Here is an 18,908-nt window from a genome sequence, read left to right as displayed (position 1 = left end):
GCTCATGCCCTCCTTCACCAGCTTCTCACCAGGCACCCCCTGCACTCAGGGCATCAGCTCCTGAGCACCTGCCTCTCATTGTTCAGTTACAGAGCAGACGTTTCTGAGCACCCACTGTGTGTCAGCAAACACAACATCTGAGCACCCACTATGTGTCAGCAGACACAACAGTGTTCCCTCCCCTGCATCTTCCTCGAGGCTCCCTCTGGGGCCATCCTTCCTGGTTGCCCTGAGTTGGCCTCAACCATGCCTGGCAGGTTTCCTTCATGCCTCAGACCTGAAGTGTTGCCTAGGGAAGCCCTGGATGTGCCTGGCCCACATTCTTCTGAGCATTTGTTCCTCCTTCCCTTTGTCATTTGGCCCAGTCTTCACCCAGCCTTCACAGATACCCTTGTCACAATCATTGAGCACCTGCATTGGTCAGGTTCCTCATGTGGTGCAAGAGAAGCCAGCTCTGGAAACACTAGTGCACAGGAAAGGGACTTGTTAAGTGAGGCTCAGACAGAGCCAGAGCAGCTGGTAACTGAGTGGAGGGGTCCAGATTCACAGAGCAGCATTTGATTGGCCAGCCTGAAGTAGGTAACCCTCTTTGGGGGTTGGGGGAAGGCGGGACATCTTGATTGATAGCCCCACTAGAAGCTAAGAAAGCTTCACAGGCACACCAGCCAAACAGGGAGAAGGCCTAACAGCCAAGCCTGAGGATCCCGCCTGCTTCCCCAGAGGACTGGGAGTGACACAGACCATGTCCCTGAGACTCTTCAGGACTGAGGCCCGAAATGTTGGGTGAATCCCCCAGGGACTCCGATGTGTCCTGCTGGGGGCTAGCCAGTCTGGATCCCAGCCTTGACAAATCCTGTGCCTCAGTTTCCCCATCTGTGAAAAGGGAATATGACAGCATCCTCACAGAGCCGAGGTGAAGAGGGAGTGAGTTCTCATCCAGGTAAAGGGCTTTGGTGTTAGGATTCAGTTGAAACTGGACTTTGGCCACCCACACAGCCACACTCTCCCTCAGATCAGGGAACCAGGAAGAGGAGGAGGAGGCCCAGGGGTCTGTCTCTCCCTGCAGCCCGCTCTTCCCACCCTGTGTCCTGGGGTAGAGGAGACGCTGGACAAACCCAGCTGACCGCTCCCTCCAGTTGGTTTCTGAACTGAAATCTTTGACTCCCAGAGTGGAATGAGTTCAGATCAGGACTGTTGAATTCTGGGTTTCCTGGGCTCTGATGCCAACACATGAGGCCACCCGCTGTGTCCAGACTCCACAGAGCATCACTGCACAGCTGGCTCCCAGCCTGCCCCCAGCCTACATGCCACCTCTTCTCACCTCAGCAGCAGCAGCCAGTGCTCAGCCAGCTCCACTCATGTGTGGCCCGTCGGATCCTCCAGGCCCAGAAACATCCCACAGACAGCCTCATTGTACGGATGAGGAAAGAGATTCAGAGAGGGCACTAACCACCCAGAGTCCCGTTGGTGTCCTTCTTATCTCCCCAGTGGTACCCCCAGGCAAGTAGGAGCTGCTACGTGGTTCCCTTTTACAAGTGAAGAAGCGGAGGCTCAAGTCCTCATGGGACTCAGACCCAGAGCTGAACTTCAGATTCTGTGAGCATCACCAGCATGATCACCACTGGGCCAGCGAGCAAAGCACCCTGAGCCTGTGTGGAGACCTGGCCTCTCTCATCAGCCTCTGGGGGTCATGGAGACCAGCCTCCAGGACCAGGCATGCAGGGCCCAGAGGGCCTTGGGGCTGAACAGAACGTCAGTCCTACACCCTGAGAAGGAGGTGGATGGTGGGCGTCCTCACCCCCAGGGGAATCGTCTGGCCTGGCCAGCAGGCTCCCTGATCCGTGGGAGAACTTTTCCTGTCCTCGGGCCAGAGCAAGCCTGCAGAGGCCGGCAGACCTGCTCCCGCCCGTGTTTATCTAACTTCCCTGACCCCGGCGAGTGCTGTCACCCCTTTCTTCCTTCCTCAAAAACCAGGACACAATAGGAAGCAATTCCTTGAACTTATTAAAAAATCCAGACTTGTAAATTAATTTGTTCATGTTGTACAAAGGCGGTGCAGATGGACTCATTAGCATGCACACAACAAATAATTATAGATGAATTTTTAGCTGGCCTGCCTAATGCGCTTGCTGGGTTAATTATGTCAATGTATAATTACATCAGCCCTGGGAGACATAATGGCATACCCTGCTGAGCGGGCGCTGCCTAATGACGGGGCGTGGGGGCTGCTGACAGAGGAAAGCCGCTGTGGCACAACCTCGCACCTGCTCACCATGGCACAAACACCCATTGTCCAGCCTCCCACCACCAAGCAAACAGGCGGCAGGAGAAGAAAATGAGAGGCCACCTTGTTCCAGCCAGACCTGAAAGCCTCCAGGCAGGCACTGCCTCACGTCATCTCCTATAAAAATGTATTGGGTAGGACTCTGCATCAGGCTGCATCCTAGGGACTAGGGGCCAGTGGGGACTGGAGCCAGGACCAGTGCAGCCCTTGCCTCCCTTGTGAAGTTTGCAGTCTGGTGCATGTTAATTAGGTGGACTTGCAGATGAACAAACTGGGACAGCACTAGGCGCTACCAAGGAGAGCTGCAGGCTGCAGGCAGCTGGGGGAGCACATGGGAGGACTGACTGGTCCAGGAGGGCTCCCTGGAAGAGGTGGCATTTGAGTTGTAACACAGAAGGCGGGTAGGCATGGACTTCTGAGAGGAGGGAGAGTGTTCCTGCAGAGGCTCGGAGATGGGAGGCTACATCTGAGACTGCAGAAGGCAGGAATGGTGAGGGTCTGAGCTGACAGCATGTCCGACACCATGTTGAACACTTTGCCTGATCCTCGTCACAGCCCTAGGAGGTGACCACTTTGATGGTGAAGCACAGAGAGGTAGAGTTGCTTGCCAAGATCACACAGCCATCCCAAGAAGTAAATATGGATTAGACCAGTGTCCAGGCACATCTGGCTCCAGAGTCTGTCCTCTTAGCAGAGAGCATTAGCCATGCAGATGCTGGCAGGAGATGCTGGGAGACGAACCAAGAAGAGAGGGCTCCAGAGAACTAGAAAGAACTGGACTAGGCACTAGGCCCCAGGACCTGGATGTGGAGGCCCCGGCTTTCCTGGGCCCCATGAGCACTGTCTGTGCCTGCTGCTGGGCACAATATGTGCCACACCAGGATAGGAAGTCTCCATGGCCTCAGCAAGAGACAGAGTCCAGTGTCACCTCCACCACCTCCACCCTTTAGCCAGCCCTGTGGCTTCTCTGGGCCTCAGTTCCTTCCTCTGTGAAGACTCCTTGGATCCAAGCCAGCCTCCAGGGATGCTGAGGACCACAGCTCCCATCTGTGGCTGATCTGTGTAACCTGCAAGGTGCCACCAACCTCAGGAATCTTCCCATGGCTGCCAGTCCTTGCCCTGGGTGGATAGTCGGGGAGCGTCCTGGAGGAGGCAGGGCTGGGCTCTGGGGAGAAAGGAAAGGGAACTTCTCCACAGGCGAAAGGGAGACAGTGGGAAGCGAGCCAGGCAGGACCCACACCTTCCTCCCCTGTGAGCCGTCAGGAGGCTGGGGGATCTCACACCTGGTGTGTGGGCTGCTCCCAAGACGGCCACTCGTCCACCCACAGTGAACACTGCAGAGTCCCGGGAGAAGCCGCTGCCAAGGGGCCGGGGAGGGTAGAGCCAGGGGAAGCTGGCAGCACCTCAGGCCACATGGCAGGCTTGACCCCAGGGAACAGGTGGAGAGGACATTGGACACACCCGCAACTACCCCAGGGCCACACGCAGCGACACTGTGACTGGACTTGTGTGAGGCCTCATCTCATGGCTACCGCAGATGGCATCACTGAGGCAAGAAAAGCAGTGACAATGATCCCTGCTGGTATCCCCGGCTGAGCAGGACACACTCTCCACGGTGTCCAGGTGCCTGCAAAGGACATTCACATGGCTCTCCCTGGCCAGCAAGAGCAGGACTCGGTGGCTCCTGTGGATGGTGCCCCCGGCTCCCTGCAGAAGCCTCGGCCTGGGCCTCCCACCTTCCAGCCCGACCTCCTCCCTCTCTCTCTGCAGACCCTGTGCCTACATTTGAGGTGGCGCGTAGCCTGGACGACAGACTGCAGCCCCCCAGCTTGGACCCCAGCAGGCAGCCCCGGCGGGACTTCCACACCTCCTGGAAGAGGCACCCTGAGCTCCTTGGCCCCAAAGGTACTGACGAGCCTTCCCAGGATGCCTGACAGCAGGGGCTGCAGGGGGCTGGTGGGCGTGGAACTGGGCTTCGTCGTTGTGGATGGCAGGTGGGTTGAGGGGACGCTTCTGCTGAAGCAGATGGCCCCGGGTCTCAGGACTGAGTACTGAAGGATGCGGGATGCACCACGCCGCCACTTAGGGATCCCAATGGTGGAGACCCCGCCATCTTACCTGCGAGACATCCCGTCAGTGACGTTGACAATCCGCCAACGGGCAGGGGAGGCCACACAGGCGCTCCTCCCACCCTCCCATTGACTGGAGCTGCTGGGGTCACAGCCAGCTGCAAAGGGGGCTGGAAGCATGGTCAGGCTGTGTGTTCAGGAGTCCAGGGTGCGGAGAAGGCTGCATCTGGACGAGTTGCAGCCTCCCTTCTCCCTGAACACCAGGGGGCCCGTGCACCCTGGGAGGCTGAGGCAGGAGGAGTGCAGGTTCCAGCCCACCTGGGCCACTGGCAAGACCAGACCTCAAATGAAAAATAGAAAGGACTGGGGTGCAGTCGGGGTTGCACAGCCCTGGTTCAACCCAATACCGGAAAGCAAAGCCAACTTCCAGAACTGCGCCAGGTTCCGGGCAACATCCAGGCTTCCTCTCTGCCTCTGAGTCCCTAGACCAGAGCTTCTGCTCACTGGCACTCTTAAGAACTAGGCATCCAGTGGTGGAGGTCAGAGCTTAGTTTCTGCAGAGCGAGACTGGGAGCCACCTGTGAGCCAGAGCAGAGGCCAGGAGCGGGACTTCGCAGCCTCCCTCAGAAAGGCAGAGGGATGGGCTGGGCACGGGCAGGCTGCTGGACAGCAGACAGCCCCAGGGGCTGAGCCAGGCATGCCAGCTGTCCCCGCCCCTCCATCAGGGAGCCCTGGTGCTCCAAGGCAACGTTCCTTGAAGGCTTGAGCAGGCATTTCACTGAGGGGGAAGCACGGGAGCTGAGGACCTCATGTGTGGCCAGGCCAGCTCATCAGCTGGTCACAGCCACCAGCGACCAAGGCATCAAACTCTGAGCAACTGGCCCTTGGTGTAAATTGGGACTGCTGCTCTTTACCAAAAGCTGGGCCACACTGGGACCCTGCACATTCGCTTGGAGAGATCACACTGTGCCCAAGGAACACACTCAGGAGGGACACTGGGCACAAGCTTTGTCATGGTGCAGAACTGGAGCAGGGAAGAGCCTGGTAGTCAGAGACGGATCCGAGCACAATCCTGGGCAGCACAGATGGGCCTTCAAGGCTGCAGGAATGCTTTGACTCCCTTTTTATAAAAGCCAAGAACTGCAGCAGAGCTAAAAATAGAACCTCTAAGTGCACACATATCATGTTAAGAATTTTTTAAAGCAGGGACATCAGTTAAACATAGACTTACCATATGACCCAGCAGTTCCACTCTGAGGGATATACCCTAAAAAATCAAAAAGAGGTGCTCTAACAAAAATGGGAACACACACATAGCAGCACAGTAGCCAGAAGTGGCAACAACACACAGATGGATAAACTGGCATATCTATAGATATTTGACCATTGAAAGGAACTGTATCAGTCTGCTTTATGTCACTCTAATGAAATACCTGAGGCTGGGAACTTTATAATAAGAAAAGAGGCTTATTTTGGCTCATGATTCTGAACCAAAGTCAAGGGGCTGCATCTGGTGATGGCCTTCTTGCTGGTGGAGTCCCAAAGCAGTGCCAGGCATCATGTGGCAGAGGCAGGGAGCACACCTGTGCTCTCTCCATTTTCTCATAAAGCCACGGTGTTCAGTCAGGGGGGTGGCACCCTGTGGCCCTTGTAATCACCATCACACTCTTTTTTTTTTTATACATGTGAAATATCATATGCATATTGCACACATATAAAACTTAATCATGGTGTTTTATATTATTTCTTAAAGTGAATATACTATAACTCAAAATTTGGATTTTTTTAATTTATTTTTATTGTAAACAAATGGGATACACGTTGGTTCAGTTTGTATATGGAGTAACAGCATACCATTTGCATATTCATACATTTACATAGAGTAATGGTGTTTGATTCATTCCATTATTTTTTTCCTTCCCCCACCCCCTCACCTCTCTTTTCCCTCTATACACTCCCTCCTTCCTCCATTCTTGCCCCCCTCCTACCCCCTATTATGTGTCATCATCCACTTATCAGTGAGATCATTCGTCTTTTGGATTTTTGAGATTGGCTTATCTCACTTAACATGATATTCTCCAATTTCATTCATTTGCCTGCAAATGCCATAATTTTATTATTTTTTACAGCTGAGTAATATTCCATTGTATATATATACCACAGTTTCTTTATCCATTCATCAATGGAAGCGCATCTAGGTTGGTTCCATAGTCTGGCTATTGTGAATTGAGCAGCTATGAACATTGATGTGGCTGTATCTCTGTAGTGTGCTGATTTTAAGTTCTTTGGGTATAGGCCAAGGAGTGGGATAGCTGGGTCAAATGGTGGGTCCATTCCAAGTTTTCTAAGGAATCTCCACACTGCTTTCCAGAGTGGCTGCACTAATTTGCAGTCCCACCAGCAATGTATGAGTGTACCTTTTTCCGCACATCCTCTCCAACACCTATTGTTGCTTGTATTCTTGATAATCACCATTCTAATTGGGGTGAGATGGAATCTTAGTGTAGTTTTGATTTGCATTTCTCTTATTACTAAAGATGGTGAACATTTTTTCATATGTTTGTTGATTGCTTGTAGATCTTCTTCTGAGAAATGTCTGTTCATATCCTTAGCCCATTTGTTGATTGGGTTATTTGTATTCTTGGTGTAGAGTTTTTTGAGTTCTTTATATATTCTAGAAATTAGTGCTCTATCTGAAGTATGAGTGCCAAAGATATTCTCCCACTCTGTAGGCTCTCTCTTCGCATTGCTGATAGTTTCCTTTGCTGAGAGAAAGCTTTTTAGTTTGAATCTATCCCAGTTATTGATTCTTGCTTTTATTTCTTGTGCTATGGGAGTCCTGTTAAGGAAGTCTGATCCTAAGCCAACAAGGTGAAGATTTGGACCTACTTTTTCTTCTGTAAGATGCAGGGTCTCTGGTCTGATTTCCAGGTCCTTGATCCATTGTGAGTTGAGTTTTGTGCAGGGTGAGAGATAGGGGTTTAGTTTCATTCTGTTACATATGGATTTCCAGTTTTCCCAGCACCATTTGTTGAAGAGGCTATCTTTTCTCCGTTGCATATTTTTGGCACTTTTGTCTAGTATGAGAAAATTGTATTTATTTGGGTTTGTGTCCGTGTCCTCTATTCTGTACCATTGATCTACCTGTCTATTTTGGTGCCAATACCATGCCGTTTTTGTTACTATTGCTTTGTAGTAGAGTTGAAGATCTGGTATTGCAATACCCCCTGTTTCATTCTTCCTGCTAAGGATTGCTTTAGCTATTCTGGGTTTCTTATTCTTCCAGATGAATTTCATGATTGCTTGCTCTATTTCTGTGAGGTACGTCATTGGGATTTTAATTGGAATTGCATTGAATCTGTATAGCACTTTTGGTAGTATGGCCATTTTGACAATATTAATTCTGCCTATCCAAGAACATGGGAGATCTTTCCATCTTCTAAGGTCTTCCTTAATTTCTTTCTTCAATGTTTTGTAGTTTTCATTGTAGAGATCTTTTACCTCTTTGGTTAGATTGATGCCCAAGTATTTTATTTTATTTATTTATTTTTTTTGAGGCTATTGCAGATGGAGTTGTTTTCCTCATTTCCCTTTCAGCTGTTTCGTTGCTTGCATATAAAAATGCTTTAGATTTATGCATGTTGATTTTATAGCCTGCTATTTTGCTGAATTCATTGATGAGGTCTAGAAGTTTTCTGGAGGAGGTTTGTGGATCCTCTAAATATAGAATCATGTCATCCACAAATAATGACAGCTTAAGTTCCTCTTTTCCTATTCGTTTCCTTTTAATTTCTTTAGTCTGCTAATTGCTCTGGCTAGAGTTTCGAGGACAATGTTGAATAGAAGTGGTGAAAGAGGACATCCCTGTCTTGTTCCCGTTTTTAAAGGGAATGGTTTCAGTTTTTCTCCATTAAGAATGATGTTGGCCATGGGCTTAGCATAAATAGCCTTTACAATGTTCAGGTATGTTCCTACTATCCCTATTTTTTCTAGTGTTTTAAGCATGAAGGGGTGTTGTATTTTGTCGAACGCTTTTTCTGCATTAATTGAAATAACCATGTGATTCTTATCCTTCAGTCTATTGACATGATGGATTACATTTATTGATTTACAGATGTTAAACCATCCTTGCATTCCAGGGATGAACCCCACTTGATCATGGTGCACAATTTTCTTAATATGTTTTTGGATACGGTTTGCCAATATTTTGTTAAGGATCTTTGCATCTATGTTCATCAAGGATATTGGTCTAAAATTTTCTTTCCTTGATGTGTCTTTTCCTGGTTTGGGTATGAGGGTGATATTAGCTTCATAGAATGAGTTCAGTAGGGTACCCTCCTTTTCTATTTCTGGAATACTTAGAGAAGTATTGGAATGAGTTACCATCACACTCTTAATACCTCACACCCGAGCCCTTGGGGACACCTCACACTATAGTGGGAGTGAAGTTTGGGTCCATGCCACCTGGGTGACCTCAGCGTCCCGCTGAGTGTAAGAAAGCAAACCCAGAAGGTCAAAGGACACATGGTGCCATTGATGGAAAACATCCAGAATGGCGTGTCTCCACAGAGTGGCACGGTGGAGGCCAGGGGCTGGGCCGCGGGAGAGCCATTTAACTGATAAAGGACCTCCTTCAGAGTGAGGGGTGCATAATAATGTGGATGTGCTAAGCTCTCTTGAAAATGCTGAGTTTGTGTCACGCATATCTAATAACAATAAGGAAGGGGCGTGAGCTGGCGCGGGGTGCCTGAGGCTGAGGGGTGCCGTCTGAGACTGTGCAAAGGGTCGCCACTCTCAGACCCATCGGCCGTGGGGACAGCAGGTCCACGCGCCTGCACTCTTCCAAAAGCCCAAGTTTGGGAGACTGATCACAGCCTGTCAGCTGATCAGTCGAACGGTTTGTGGGAACCCTGTGCCGGTCACGGTGCTCTCTTGGCAATGGCTGTTGCTCCCTCTCTTTCTCCCTGCAGAGCAGAAAGAGGGGACATCTCCAGCCGGGCCCACGCTGACAGAAGGGAGCCGCCTCCCCGGCATCGCTGGGAAAGCCCTTCTGACAGAAGCCTTGCTGCAGAGAAATGAGGCCGAGAAACAGAAGTGAGGACAGAGGGCCAGCTCGGCTCCCACGGGCTGGGAGGGGGGGCAGGGAAAGTCCCTGGGTGCCCCTGCAGGGTGCCCACCACAGGGAGTCCTGGTGCAGGCTGAAGAGGACAGGCGTGTATTTTGAGGATTCAGCTCATGCCGTCATGGGGCTGGCAAGTCTGAGGTTGGCAGAGCAGCTGGCAGCACACAGACGCTGCAGTCTTAGGAAGAGTTCCTCCTTCCTCAGTTTGCTTTTAAGGCTCAACTTGGTGGAGCAAGACTTCAGCCCAGATTCAGGAGGCTCCCTAGAGCCCAAGAGTATGAGACCAGCCCGGGCAACCTAGCAAGACCCCGTCTCAAAAAAAAAAAAGAAAGAACCTTCAGCTGATTAGCTGAGGCCCACCCGCTGTTCAAGGACAGTAACTCAGTTCATGGCAGACATCAGTCACATCTACAGTGTCTGCATGGAGAGTCCTAAGTTAATGTACAACTGAGTACCAAGGGACCATGCCCTAGCCGGGTGGACCCACAATCATGGTGCTGTTCTCTCCTGGTCTGCTACAGGAATGAAATGGGATGTGCCCATTAGTGCTTGGCTTAAGCACAGTGCATGGAGAGGCGGTCACCTGCAGTTGGCACCGTGGGAATTGCCCCAGGCCCGTGGCCCTTCACAAATGGTTCTGTGGTGGTCACTGTATCCTCACGTTCACTCACTTTTTCCTCCCTGATTATTCATCATCCATATTTATGGAACCACACTGGGGACACTAAAGGGACAGATCAGACAAAGCCCCCTGCCCTCCTGGAATTCACTTCCATTGAACAAGGAGACAAATCAATGGTGTGCTCAATAATGATGAGTTAGGAAGAAAAACTAAGCCAGGGAGGGGGAGAGACGTCACCAGGCAGTGAGCAAAGCCCTAGGGAGGTGAGCAAGCCCTGCAGATGTGAGGGGAGGACGTTATGGTGGGAATAGCCTGCAAAGGCCCTGAGGCAGGAGGCCACCTGCCATGTCCGAGCAGCGAGAGGTGTGAGGATGGAGTAGAGTGACGGAGGGACAGACAGGTGAGCTAAAGGACTCCTTCCCAGCAGTCACCGAGCCCGACAGCGTCAGGCCCCAGCTCTGGTAGACCCTCTTCCAGTCCTAAGAGAGGCTTGGATCACTCCTGAACTAGGCCGACTGAGCATCCTCCTGCCTCACGGGAAAGGCACCTCCCCTGGACAGTGATAATGGAGGGAATGACCACATACAGTGGGAAGGCCCCGCACAGCACCCAACCCCACGTCACGGACCAGGAAACTGAAACCCACAGAGACAAGCCACTTGGTGCTATAAATGTTTGCCCCCTAAAATGCTGACAGGAACTTAACAGAGCCAGCCACGATGGGGCCACACCACCAGCAAAACAGCAGGACAGCAAATCCTGAGTGCCACATCTCTGCACTCCTTGAAGACAGAGGTGTAGGTGACAGGGAGCGGGCGACGGACAGGGAGCCAGGGTAGGCCCCACGTGGGGCCAGCGTGAGCAGCCCTGTCTCCCCACAGGGGCCTTCAAGAAGTGCAGGTCACGTTGGCAGCCAGACTGGGGGAGGCAGAGGAGAAGATCAAGGTCCTACATTCAGGTACGTGCCTGGTGCCCCTCTCCGCTTCAGTGCCTCCTGGGGTCGGGGGCAGTGAGCTCTGCTCACAGGCCATGGGTTGAGTGTGCGAGTCCAGGGCTTCTATAATCAAGGCAGGCAGGAGCCAGGCAAGGCAGGGGCAGGGTCTGCTGCTCCTGACCATATCGCTGTGGAAGGAGAATTGGGGACAGAAGTGGGGCGACCAAGAGTGCCTGCCGAGGCCAGGCCCAGACCAGGTGCAGGTGAGGGAAGCCAGTGGGAGGGCTGAGGTCTGGGACTGGCAAGCCAGGCTGGTCTGAAGAGCAGCCCCACTGGCACCACCAGGCATTGCCATAGGACTCTGGGACGCCTGGCCTTCAATTTTCCTACCACAGTCAGAAATCTGGAACTTAGAGAAATCCAACTCCCACCATCCAGGAGCCTATTGGATTAGTTGCACCTCCCTGTCCTCTGCCTGCCAGTCAGAGCCTCAGGGTGAGCCTGGAGGTTGCTGGGGGCTTGTACCCCAGCCCACAGGACAGCCTGCCCCACGCTGAGTGTACTACCCCAAGGTCTCTGGCCTGCCCTGCCCACTCCCCCGTCCCTCCCTGCTGTTCAGAGCTCTTCTTGGGACAGGAAACTCACTGCCTGACACCAGATCTAACTAAGAGCAGGGTCCCCATCTCTACCTCACTCCGCCCTCCAGCACCCCAGAGTGGGTCCCGCCTCCTGGGAGGCCCCCATTGGGGCCAGGGCTTCACCCGCCTTTGTACTTTTTCCCAGCGTTAAAGGCCACTCAGACAGAGCTGCTAGAGCTGCGTCGGAAGTACGACGAGGAGGCAGCGTCCAAGTAAGTGAGCGTCCTGCTGGGGTACACCTGCGCCCCTCTGCAGACACGCCACCTCCCTCAAACCCTGCAGGGGTCTGCCCCTCCCTCGGAACGTCCCTGATACACCTCTTCTTTCTGAGTCTCTGCCTGAGGGCCCCCTTTCATCACTGCCCTGGTCCCCACCATCTGCTGTGCCACCTGTATACCACAAGCCGTAAATAACATCCTGGCACCTGGCTGGGTGGGGCTGCTGGGCAGGGCTCTCCCCCTCACCCAGTTCCCCTGGAGCTGTCCCCACTCCCCACCTCCACAGTCCAACCCTTTCAGGTCACGTGACATCACCTAAACTGCTCTGGACTCAAAGATTTCTGTCATTCGTTCCATAAACATTTTTTGAGTAGCTACTATTTATCCAGAGTTGTGCTGGGTCCCTGGGGGAAACATTGGAGAACATGACTCTGTCCTCGGTCAGAGAGGAGATGGTGATGAATGATTTGCTCAGACACTGTTGAGCACTTACTGTTTGCCCAGCACCATCCTCAGCATGTGGTAAATGCTTTGAAGGGAAGCACTGGCCACAGGCAGAGAGGGTATGGACGAGGGATGTCGGGAGGGCTCGCTGGGTATGGAGGAGGGATGTCGGGAGGGCTCACTGGGAATCGAGGAGGCTTTCAGGATGAGGAGTGCCCTCCAGGAACAACGGGAAGGAGCTCCAGTCAGTGGGAACAGAAGGTCCTGCGGTGTGGGTGACACGTGTGGTCTTCAGTTCCCAGATGCTCCCCAGGGCCCCTGGGGCCCTTACCCCATGCCAGGCAGAGGGGTTCCTGTCCTGAGCCTGGCAGCCTGGAGAGGGTGGTGCCACCATAGACAGACACCTGGGACCGTGGAGGAAGCCCCCCCACACTCAGGAGCTGGGTTTGAAGCCCAGTGTGCTCTCTGGAGAGGAGAAAGGCACAGCAAGGGTCAAGGCCTGGCCAGGTCACTCTCCAGAAAGTAGGGGCCTGGGGAGGAGGGAGGGAGGGTGCAGTGCTGAGGCCGCAGCCTGAGTTCTTTTCTTCCCCAGCCTGAGCTCTGTGGGTCAGCAGAGGGGAAGGTAGCCTCCTCTGCCCCATCGCAGATGGGTGCAGGCAGAGGCTGGGCCATCAGGACGGGGCCTGGCGGCTGCCAGAACCCCCCTCAGGGCCTCCCTTTGTGTCTCAGGGCAGATGAAGTCGGCTTGATCATGACGAACCTGGAGAAAGCTAACCAGGTGAGCAGCACGCCAGTGGGGGTGGGGCGCTGGGCCCGGGCAGCGGAGCACCATGTGTCACGTGCCTCCAAGGGCTGGCGCCAGTGCAGGTGTGAAGATGCCCACTCAGCCAGGGTCTGCAGGGCAGCACTGCCAGAGGCAAGTGGCTGTTGTCCTGGGGTGGTTGAGGGGGGCCTCTTGGAGGGGGACATGGACTGGGCTTTGAGTCCTCGAAGAAGGACATCCAGGCAGAGGGCAGAGCAGAGGCCCAGAGACAGGGCACTTCAGGCACAGAGCAGGGGCCTCCCTCCTGAAGAGGACACTTAGATAGGAAGGTTGATCCCACGTCCCTGTCCCTACAGGAAACTGCCTGTAGTTTCTAGGATCTTCTTCCTCTGCCAGTTTCTAGTATCTTGTTCTAGCGGCACTCAGTCCATTCACAAGCCCATGGATATATCAATTTCTAACTTCTTTTTAAAGTAAAAGGCCAAGCTGACCCACCCTCCCTGCTCTCAGGGACATGTTTTCCAGCTGGGTCCCTCATGATGCTGAGACTTCATGAATCCCTCCCCCCTGCCCCTGACAGGGGCACTGTTCTCTAGGAGGGGCAGGAAGCCCAAAGACAGGGCCAGTTGACAATGGTGGTGGTGACCACAGGGGCTTCCCTGAAGTGACCATTAAATGAGCCCTATTTTTATAGCCCACCTACATTTTTAGTTTAATTTTTTAAATGTGTAACTCCTTTACAAGTTCAAGACCCAGTGAAGTTACATAAGGGGACATCAGGAGATTCCAGTTGACCTCCCCTCGGCAACCTCTGCCAGTTTCTGGGATCTTCTTCCAGTGATGCTCAGTCCATTTGCAAGCCTGTGGATATATCCATTCCTAACTTCTTTTCAAAGCAAAAGTGACACACTATAAACACCTTACTTTCCCTTGGGTCAGTTGGGGGCTCCTTCCATGTCTAACTCAGTTCCTCCTTTAGTTGACACCTGCATATCCTGGTGCATGCTGAGTGGACACACCATCATCCACCCAGGGACAGAGGGCTTACATTTTTGGCTTTGCAAATCACATGGTCTCTGTCGCAGATAGTCAGTTTTGCCACTGCAACCCAAAAGCATAGATGACACACAGGTGGAAGAGCATGGCTGTGTTCCAATAAAACTTTATTAAGAAGTGCAGGCAGCAGGCTCTGCTCGACTGACCCCTGGCCTAACCAGGTCCCTAATGATAAGCATTTATGGTATTTCCTATCTTTTCCCATCACAATCAATACTACAGTGAATGAACTTGTACAGATATAATTTCATATATGCACAAACCAATATGTACGGTGTATTTCTCCAAGTGGAGTTGCCGGGCAAAGGGTGCGTGCATTTATTACAGATGTAGCCACCCTCCAGGGGATTGTACTAACTACTGTCCCTCCACCAGGGCACAGAAACTCACCAGCCCTGAGTGTCCTCTAACTTTTGGATCTTTGCCAATCAGTTTTTTATCATACTTATTTATTTTGTGGTATTGGGGATGGAACCCAGGGCCTCACACACACTAGGCAAGTACTGTACCACTGAGCTACATCCCCAGCCCTTCTTATTGTTCTTTTTTTTTTTTTTTTTTTTTTTTTTTTTTTTTTCACATAAGGGAGTTTATTAAGCAAACAGAGTGTCTCCCTGCAGGGTAAGAGAGAAAATGAGAGGAAGAGAAAGGGAAAGAGAAAGGGTGCATGCTAGAGAGAGTGGAAAAGCGAGGAGGAGAAAGAAAGCAAGTCAGGGGGAGAGAAAAGCAAGGGAGAGCTTTTTATTTTATTTATTATTTATTTGAGACAGTGTCTCACTAAATTGGCCAGGCTGGCCTTGAACTTTGTGATCCTCCTGCCTGAGAGGCTGAGATTCCCAAATGTGTGCCACCATGCCAAGCCAGAGGGGTTTTAAAAAAGAGCTCTTGCCGTAGTTTGAATAGGACACAGTTTAATAATGTCCCCCTTTTTTCTGAGTATTTAGCTAAAAGCTGCGTATTATAGAAAAATATGGAGAAGAAAATAAATATCACCATATTAGGTTTTAATATCTATCTTTAATATCATCCTGAGTGTAGCCACAGAATTCTGAAAACAGGAGGTACCTAGGAGCACTCACTTAATAATAACCACTCCAGTTAGCCCTGTGGAGACCAAACCGGAAGCAGATGTCATCCTTGTGTACCAGAGTCTGTCATAGGCCAGAACCCCTAACCACCAATCTGCAAAGTTATGTAGGAGAGGGGCCTTCTCCCAGTGGGAGAAGAAGACTCTATCTCCCAGGTGCCATGGACACGGGGCCAGGACCCTTGGAATGTACCCGCACGTCCTCAGGAGGAAATAGAACTTCCTGCTTTAGAACCCGCTTCACAACCCAGGGCATACGCTGTCACCTCGGTCTCCCACTTGAAATGCAAGCACGGAGCTGCAGGGAGGAAAGTTTCCCTCAGGCGTTCCCTAGCTCACCAGCCCAGAGTCTGTTCCCAGGCTTCTTTCTTCTTTCCTTTGCCGCACTAGGGCACAAACCCAGAGCCTTGAGGTGCCAGGCATGGCTGTACCACAAAGCTCCACCCACAGCCCAGGGCCCATCTTGTAGCTGGACCTCGAGTGCATTCATTTTCTCAGAACACCCTAACTGTGCAGAAACATAAACACACTTTCTCTACAGCCCCATGTACCCAGAACTTCTTCCCAAAACAAAATTAGCTTGAATCCTTTCTGCTACAAGGCAGGGTGCCAATAAATAAATTACAAATAAATTAAACTGTGAACATGTTTTATTTGGATCTCTGTGTGCACACAGTGGGCATAGCATTCTAACCGTCAGGGTCCACAGTAGTTAAACATCATCACTATGACCTGCTGCACCAGCCAAAGTTACAAATGTACCCAGAGGGCTGGGGCGTAGCTTGGTGGTAGAACACTCATCCGGCATGCATGAGACCTGGATTCCATCCCCAGCACCGCAAAATAAAAATAAGAAACAACAGCTCTTCTGATTTTCAAATAATAGCTCAAGTGATGTACCCCACTGATTGACAATGAAATGAACCAATTATGGACACACTTCATGGCACCCAGCTAAGACACCTAATGAGTGCATTGTACTAAAATCACTTGGTTTGTGAAGTAACCCTACAAAGTAGCTACCTTTACAGCTGCCATCTTACAGATAGGGAGACAGACTGGAAAGAGGAAGCCTCTTGCCCAAGGTCACCTAATCACAAAGTCCTGAAGTTAAGCTAAGCTCAGATTTCTCTCCAAGGCCGCAAGACTCTGTTGTTAACATTTGGATGCTTCTCTCCAGACGCAAATTTTTGAAGGGTTAGGATCTACCATAGACCAGTTTAGGACCCTTCCGACGTTCTCCCCATTTCATAGAAGGGGAACTGAGACCAGGAAGGGAAAGTGACTTGTCCAGGGGCCTGCAGCCATTTGTAAGCTGGGGGCACACCCCTCCAGACCCACGTCTGGGGCTTTTCCCACATCATGCCTTGAGAGCAAGGGAGATTGCCTTCCGCCCAGCCCAGCCCGAAGCCTCCCACAGCAGAGCTCCCCTCCCTCCTGCCCTAGTGGAAGGGAACAGCACCCCAGCACGCACTGAGCTTCCCTCCAGCTATTCTCTGTTCCCAGCTCCAGGACTGGGTTCAGGGCCAAGAAAGCAGCCACTGCTGCCTGAGATGGGGCAGGCAGAGGGGCTTACCTCCTGACCACGTGTCCCTCCTCCTCCCCAGCGCGCTGAAGCGGCCCAGCGGGAAGTGGAGAGTCTCCGGGAACAGCTTGCCTCTGTCAACAGCTCCATCCGCCTGGCCTGCTGCTCCCCACAGGGACCCAGTGGGGTAAGAGTGGGGTCTGGGAAGTGAGGGGAAGCAGAGGGAAAGACTGGTAGTAGTTGGTGGGTGACATTTGGCGGTTGTGTGCATTGTTGTGAAGTTGTGAGCAGGGATATGTGGGCCTCTGTGTGCACTGCGGGCATCATGTCAGTGTGAAGGTGAACTTGATTAAACAACCCCTTCACCAGCTGAGTCACAATGTAGCCAGGGTTCTTGTAACTGTTCAAGCCCAAGCTTCCTATGCCCTTGTTTAACAGGAAGCCTTGTATCTTCCTGTGGAGGCCTCCTTCACCCCCACCCACCCAAGAATGCCAGGCGCTTTCTCAGGCCTAAGAAGGTCGTTCCCAGGGCCAGGTGACCAAGCAGGGGGCAGTTGGAGCAAAGCCCAGCAGTGCAGCTTTGGTGGCTGCCACCAGGTGTCACTGTTGGGCGATGGCTTCGCACCACTTGGTGTTAGAGAGCCGGGTGCTCTGGCTGGCTTCCAGGCACCACCGGAACTGCAGTGAGGCCACAGACCCAGCCTGAGGTGCAGCGCTCGTAGGCAGCCACCATTCCCAAAGCAGCTCCTGCAGGATGGCCCAGTGGGACTTCTGCCCCAGCCACCTGTGTGAAGAGCCAGTTTTCAACCCTGATGTTCCTGTGTTAAGCCTGGCTGATCGACTTATCTTTCTCTTTCCTGCTGGTTAGTGCAGGCGTTCTGGAATCATCTGCCAAAGGATTTTAGTCAGAGCCACCCCATTCTGCCTCTCCGTCCCTCCCCAGAAAGCCATGGGCTCCTGATGTGGATTGATCTGCCTTCTTTCCACATCTCTGCGTAGCAGAGGGTTGGACTCACGTTCCTTACGTAATACCAGGTCTGCTTCAGGGTGATTTGCTGCCTCTACCCCTGAAGCTGAGGCGGCTGGGTGGTTTTCGCTTCACCTGATTCACAGGCACAAGCGCCCATGCCCCTCTTTCTGTTTGAATACTGGATAGGTCTCTGTGAACACGTGTTACTATATGTGTTCTCGTGGCTTCTGGGCAAGGGACCCTGTCCTTAATCTGACTGCACCTCAGTTTCCTCATCTGTGCAAGTGACATTTACTTTATAGCATTGTTGAAAGGATTATTTGTGAATTGCCCCAAATGGTGCTTGACTCAGAGTCTATGCTCAGTAGATATTTGACACTCTTATTGGTGTTATTAGTGTGTCTTTGGTCTGTGCCCATGAGAGCATGCACCCTCTGGAGCACACACACGTCTCTGTGTCCTGGTGATATGTCCCTGTGTTTGCCTCCTTGCTGCCTGTGTGGTTTTGTGAGTGTGTGTGCCAGTGTGAGAATTCAGGGAGGCACATGTGTCCGTGTGTGCTGGGACTGTGTGGTGCCAGCTATGTGTGTGCCCCAGAGACAGTGTGTGTGTCCCTCTGCCTGGGTGGCTTCACAACACACAGCAAATGAATGTGAGAGAGGAAGAAGGTGCGGAGAGGATCGAGAGTGAGAGCTCACAAGGATGCCTCAGAGAGGAATTTGCCAATGGTTCTTAATTAACCCCCGTGGAACCCAGCAAATGCCTGTGCTAATCAGCCACAGGGAGCTTGGCTGGTTTGGGAGGTGAGCTTTTCTGAGCACAACGGTGGCGCTCGATGCTAATTAATTTAATGTATTAATGGCATCCGCTTCCTGTTTTAATTGGCATTTATCTCCATGGAAGAAAGCTGGGGTTGGTAGCTATGTTTTTGTTTTTGTTTTTTTGTGCCTGTGTGTGTTTTTTTTGTTTTCCTTAAATGCTTCTTAGATATATTTGTCACTGAGCCAGAGACCAACCTGGCTTCATGTACCTCAAACAGCAACCACTCCACCGTCCTCTGGGACCAAGAGGCCAATTCCTAAAACCAGGAGAAGCCATGGGTTATGGGGCTATCAGCAAATTAGGAGGAAGGAGCCACCCACAGGGTGGCTGCAAGGTCTCCAGTCTAACCCTGAG

The 18,908-nt window shown here is 52.0% G+C and overlaps 1 protein-coding gene across 14 annotated transcripts in view; it reads left to right on the top strand.

The window, feature by feature from the left end:
- Positions 1–18,908, top strand: part of CUX2 (cut like homeobox 2) — a 232,590-nt gene that overhangs the window by 192,887 nt on the left and 20,795 nt on the right. For all 14 annotated transcript variants that reach the window (XM_079149484.1, XM_079149488.1, XM_079149489.1 and 11 more), the window contains 6 exons: positions 4,055–4,189; positions 9,324–9,447; positions 10,979–11,055; positions 11,815–11,881; positions 13,061–13,109; positions 16,845–16,949. In XM_079149484.1, the coding sequence (XP_079005610.1) occupies positions 4,055–4,189; positions 9,324–9,447; positions 10,979–11,055; positions 11,815–11,881; positions 13,061–13,109; positions 16,845–16,949 (557 nt within the window). The remainder of the gene's footprint in view (positions 1–4,054; positions 4,190–9,323; positions 9,448–10,978; positions 11,056–11,814; positions 11,882–13,060; positions 13,110–16,844; positions 16,950–18,908) is intronic.

Source organism: Sciurus vulgaris (genome assembly GCF_902686455.1).
Source record: "Sciurus vulgaris genome assembly, chromosome: 8".
NCBI lineage: Eukaryota > Metazoa > Chordata > Mammalia > Rodentia > Sciuridae > Sciurus > Sciurus vulgaris.
The sequence above is the reverse complement of the archived record's forward strand: the minus strand, read 5'-3'. Positions and strand labels throughout refer to the sequence as shown.